We start from the raw sequence: 6,000 nt of genomic DNA on the forward strand, positions 1-6,000 counted from the left end.
ATCTTCTATATCCCCCCATGATCTTCTATATGCCCCCATGATCTTCTATATCCCCCCATGGTCTTCTATATCCCCCATGATCTTCCATATCCCCCATGATCTTCCATATCCCCCCATGGTCTTCTATATCCCCCTATGGTCTTCTATATCCCCCTATGGTCTTCTATATCCCCCCATGGTCTTCTATATACCCCCATGGTCTTCTATATCCCCCCATGGTCTTCTATATCCCCCCATGGTCTTCTATATCCCCCCCCCCATGGTCTTCTATATCCCCCCATGGTCTTCTATATCCCCCATGATCTTCTATATCCCCCCATGGTCTTCTATATCCCCCCATGATCTTCTATATCCCCCCATGGTCTTCTATATCCCCCCATGGTCTTCTATATCCCCCCCATGGTCTTCTATATCTCTCCCATGGTCTTCTATATCTCCCCCATTGTCTCCTATATCCCCCATGATCTTCTATATCCCCCCATGGTCTTCTATACCCCCCCCATTGTCTTCCATATCCCCCCATGGTCTTCTATATCCCTCCATGGTCTTCTATATCCCCTCTGGTCTTCTATATCCCCCCATTGTCTTCTATATCCCCTCTGGTCTTCTATATCCTCCCATGGTCTTCTACACCCCTCTCCCATGTTCTTCCCCCATGGTCTTCTATATCCCCCCATTGTCTTCTATATCCCCTCAGGTCTTCTATATCCTCCCATGGTCTTCTACACCCCTCTCCCATGTTCTTCCCCCATGGTCTTCTATGTCCCCCCATGGTCTTCTATATCCCCCCATGGTCTTCTATATCCCCCCATTGTTTTCTATATCCCCCCATGATCTTCTATATCCCTCCTTGGTCTTCTATATCCCCCATGGTCTTCTATACCCCTCTCCCATGTTCTTCCCCCATGTTCTTCTATTTACCTTTTTCTTCCTTCTAGTACTTTTGCAGATTTTCGCACATCCCTCCCGGGGGGTGCACACTGGAGCCGGCTCTTCTTTATTATTTAAAGTAGCTCGGATTTCCCTGTCGCCGCCGCGTATAGCGCTCTCCATAATCTTTCTCTAAGCTCACTAGATGGAGTGTCTCAACAAGCGGGAGCAGAGAGGTTCATAAATTTCGAGAGCGCATTTATTGCATTTCTGTCTGCATAATAATATCCTGTGGATGATACAAATGGATTGATGCGCAATTTGTAAACAGAAAAAAGCGGGATATTTATGGCGCCGTCATATAGTCAGCTTCTCATTGTGGCCATAGCAACCAACACAGCTCAGGTATCATTTTACCCAAGCAGCATGAGAAATGAAAGAGTTCTGATTGGTTGCTATGAGCAACAAAGAGAATCTTACTATAAGGCCTTGTTCTCACTACGGAGAATCCGTACGGAATTCCGGGATTTCTCCTTGTAGCGCCCTTCTATTGATTTCAGTGGGTTTGCAGCGATAATCTTACACGGCGGCAGTTCCGCAACTGAACTTTCGACGAGGAATTAGATTCCGACATAAGATTGAAAATATTTGTCAATGGGAAGCCGCCTTTGTCCTCGGAAAACTACTGCGGATGTAAGCGTGGATTCCAGATCATTTCTGCTGGGAGCAAGTGAGAGGGGATCTGATAGGTAATGAGGTCATTGGCTAGTTCACAGCAAGTCAGCTGACCCAGGAGTTCCCACTTCCTCTGACACATTAAGCTCTGCGATTTTCTGTGGGTTAGACTGGTGATCCCATGACCCAATTACAGTAATGAAATAGATGCAGCTGTGCTGGAATGAAACAGATAGCACTATAGGAATAGTGATGGTGAGTGTGCATAAGGGGACTTGCTGTGTATTATGGGAACACAGCAAGGCTTACAGGGGTATTCCGGGATCAAACATTTTATTACCTATCCAAAGGATAGGGGATAAGATGTCTAATCGCGGGGGGCCCGCCGCAGGGACCCCCCACAATCTGCCTGCAGCACCCGCATTGTATACGGGGCTGCGTCTCCAGTTTGGGAAACCTCAGTGTTTCTGGGACTGGAGACGTGACGTAACGCCACGCCCCCTCGTGATGTCACGCCACACCCCCTCTATTCATGTCTATGGGAGGGGGCGGAACAGCCGTTCCGCCCCCTCCCATAGACATGAATGGAGGGGGAGTGATGTTACATCATGTCTCCAGTCCGGGAAACCCGGAGGTTTCCGATACTGGAGATGTAGCCCTGCATACAGTGCAGGTGCTGCAGGGAGATCGTGGGGGGGGGCGGTCCCTGCTGCAGGGAGATCGTGGATATGGGATAAGATGTCTAGGGGCGGAATACCCCTTTAAAATGCCTTTGATTTTATTGGTTGGCAATAATTTTAGGAATCCTTTCTTGACTTCCTCCCCTTTTTTAATTCGCAGCACCTCAGTGACGAGGTCCGGCCCTTCTCTCTAGACCAAAGCTTTGACTACGACCGGGTGGCGCTGACCTCTAAACTCTCCGAGCAGGAGATGAACTTCCTGAGACTGAGAGAACCTGGTAAGGAGGAGGAGACGGAGAGCGGGAGACCTGAGGAAGGATTCTCGGAGCTGCCGCTCTGCCCATCACCCGCTCTTGTTTAGGGATGACGGAGACAAAGTCGCGCACGTTCCCAGCCTTGTGTTTTGAAAGGAGAATACTAAAAGAGATCAAATGCAATTAGCGAGTGGCAGATTGATGGCGAGATGGGCACCATATTGAGTTCATATAATGTGATTAGTACTTGGCGTACGCGCGGCGCGGGCGATGCTTAGCAGCCGCCGCTCATTCCGGTTGTCAGGTGTGTAGACAATGCTCTGCTGGTGCCGGCCTCATGCTGCTCCTTTTCACTTGTTGTCTAACATGGTGAATGGGTTTTGTTTGCTTGTGTCTATGTGTTTTGTTAGGGGCCAGCCAGCAGGACCGCCATCTCCTGGGAGGGGTAGACGGCCCCTAAAGCACTGCAACACGTCAGTCTTATCTCGGTAAATTGGAAACAGCTAAATGCAGTGAAAAGAAAATAATAAAATCCAGTCAATTGAGATGTTTATGTTTTTTTCTTCCCTTGAGATTTCTCGGTCAGTGAAGATTATGGGGTAGAATTGAAAAGAAGACAGCAAGTTTGCCAATTTTGGGAGGTTTTGTTTTTACGCAGTGCACTTTATGGTAAAATCGACATTTTATCTTTATTCTTATGGTCAATGCGATTAAAACAATAACCAATTGATATAGATTTTCTACTATTGTCCTACAAAAAAAAGTAGGATACAGTCAGTATGTTTAAAATTGTCCTATTCTGGTCCCTATAATTTTTTCTTTCCATATAATTTGCTGTATAAGGATCATACTTTGTGCTGTGATCTGTAATTTTTTCGGTACCATTTTTGTTAAGATGGGACTTCTCTGGCGTTTGGTATTTTTTTTTATGTTTACCTCATTCACCTCTGGGAATCATGTACACTAAGGACAAGTGAGGCTCTGTACACTGAGGACAAGCGGGGCTCTGTACACTGAGGACAAGCAGGGCTCTGTACACTGAGGACAAGCAGGGCTCTGTACACTGAGGACAAGCAGGGCTCTGTACACTGAGGACAAGCAGGGCTCTGTACACTGAGGACAAGCAGGGCTCTGTACACTGAGGACAAGCGGGGCTCTGTACACTGAGGACAAGTGGGGCTCTGTACACTGAGGACAAGCAGGGCTCTGTGTACTGAGGACAAGCAGGGCTCTGTGTACTGAGGACAAACAGGGCTCTGTACACTGAGGACAAGCAGGGCTCTGTACACTGAGGACAAGCAGGGCTCTGTACACTGAGGACAAGCAGGGCTCTGTACACTGAGGACAAGCAGGGCTCTGTACACTGAGGACAAGCAGGGCTCTGTACACCGAGGACAAGCAGGGCTCTGTACACTGAGGACAAGAAGGGTTCTGTGCACTGAGGACAAGCAAGGCTCTGTACACTGAGGACAAGAAGGGTTCTGTGCACTGAGGACAAGCAGGGCTCTGTACACTGAGGACAAGAAGGGTTCTGTGCACTGAGGACAAGCAGGGCTCTACACTGAGGACAAGAAGGGTTCTGTGCACTGAGGACAAGCAGGGTTCTGTACACTGAGGACAAGCAGGGTTCTGTACACTGAGGACAAGCAGGGTTCTGTACACTGAGGACAAGAAGGGTTCTGTACACTGAGGACAAGCAGGGCTCTGTACACTGAGGACAAGAAGGGTTCTGTGCACTGAGGACAAGCGGGGCTCTGTACACTGAGGACAAGCAGGGTTCTGTGCACTGGGGACAAGCAGAACTGCCGAATTTTTGCCGATCTGAATATTCACAAGTAAAATACAGTGCATGGGGAAAATTTTATGTTGCGTGGACCCAGCTCTTTGACCGTATACTGATGTTTTTGGTTTTCCAGAACTTGATGTTGTAGACCGCGCTTCCCCAAAAAATTGTTTACGCCTACAAATGTGCCGCGAAACTGATTTTGCCAATTCTTTTAGTGGAATCCGTGGTGGAGGCTGCAATGTCCGCATGGTCCTAGCGCCGATTGATTTCGGCTGAGATTCCTCAGTCTGAACCCAGTCTTAGGGTCTATTCAAACGGCAGAATTTCCGCTTGCAAAATCCCGCCTCAAATAAAGCCCATAGACTTCTTTGGGATTCCACACTCTCATTCACCCTTCTGAATTTCCGCCTCAAATTAAAGCACATAGACTTCTATGGGATTCCGCACTCCCATTCACACTTCTGAATGGGAGAGTGGATTCCCATTGAAGTCTATGGGCTTTAATTCGAGGAAGCGGAATTCCACAAGCAGATATTCTGCCGTGTGAATAGACCCTTAGGCTAGGTTCACACTGTGGAATCTCCGGGCAGAAAATTTCCACCCGAAGATTCCAAGTGTGGCCAGGACTGACTGAATCAGTCGGCGCTAGGACCGCGCGGACACTGCAGTCTTCGAGGTGTTCCGCAAGTATTTCTGCCTGAAGAATGAGCAACGCCATTCTTCAGGCGGAAATTTTCATGCAGATTTTCCGTTCACATATTCCGCTTCACAAATTCTGAAGTGTAAATTTGTGAACGGAAATCCATTTCCTACACTATACATTTTAGTAGGAGGAATTTCTGCCTGCAATTTCAATGCAGAATTGCAGGCGGAAATGACGTAGTGTGAACCTAGGTTCAAATTTTTTGAAGAGTAAGGCTAGGTTCACACTACGGAATCTTTGGGCAGAATTTCTGCCGCAGATTTAGCCGGCGGCACTACGACCGCACGGACAGCATTGCCGTCCCCATAGACGGCAATGCATTTCTGGGTGGATCTTTTGGGAGATCTGCTCAGAAATGCATTGACATTTATGGGGAAGGCAATGCAGTCCGAGCGGTCCTAGTGCCGCCGGCTTGATCTCGGGCAGAAATTCTGCCCAGAAATTCCACAGTGTGAACCTAGCCAAATTTCCGTAATCTGCCCCTATTCCGGACGTAGTTTCCGCCCACAATTGCAATCGGAAATTTTAAGCAGAAAAGCAGTGGGAGTGCGCTAAGGACCAAAGTCCTGCCCCTTTTGGACCATTTGGTCACATGACCAGAACCGGGTTAAAATTCTGGCTAAATTCCGGCACCAAATTGTTTGAACAATGAACCCCCCCGCCTCTTGGTATAACCCGACTGTATAACTAGGTCGTCACCACTGGAGTTGGTTTGGGGTCCAAGTAACTTCCATCTCTCCTTCTCCATCTGTACAAATATTTGGTCACTTATCAAAATAAAATTTCCTAGGCCCCCACCCCCCCCCCCAGCCCCCTTCGATCAGACCCAGTCTGAGAGCTTTCGGTTTTAATTCTCCGCGCCCGCGCCAGTAATTACCGCAGAAATCAAATCGCTAATTCAACGGCTAGTAGGAATCAATAATTTGTTCATGAAAGAGTATTGACTTCAGCCTTCAATTAAAACAGCACTCGAGGACTACATCGGCGCCATGCCATGGCTTCTCGCTTACATTGTGCTCGCTGGCAAGGGGT

The 6,000-nt window shown here is 48.1% G+C and overlaps 1 protein-coding gene across 2 annotated transcripts in view; it reads left to right on the forward strand.

Moving 5' to 3' along the window:
• Nucleotides 1-3,026, forward strand: part of IFTAP (intraflagellar transport associated protein) — a 34,872-nt gene extending 31,846 nt beyond the window's left edge. For both annotated transcript variants that reach the window (XM_056527908.1, XM_056527907.1), the window contains exon 6: nt 2,386-3,026. In XM_056527908.1, the coding sequence (XP_056383883.1) occupies nt 2,386-2,586 (201 nt within the window). In that variant the 3' untranslated portion in view covers nt 2,587-3,026. The remainder of the gene's footprint in view (nt 1-2,385) is intronic.
• Nucleotides 3,027-6,000: the final 2,974 nt, after the last annotated feature.

This window comes from Hyla sarda, chromosome 6 (assembly GCF_029499605.1).
Source record: "Hyla sarda isolate aHylSar1 chromosome 6, aHylSar1.hap1, whole genome shotgun sequence".
NCBI lineage: Eukaryota > Metazoa > Chordata > Amphibia > Anura > Hylidae > Hyla > Hyla sarda.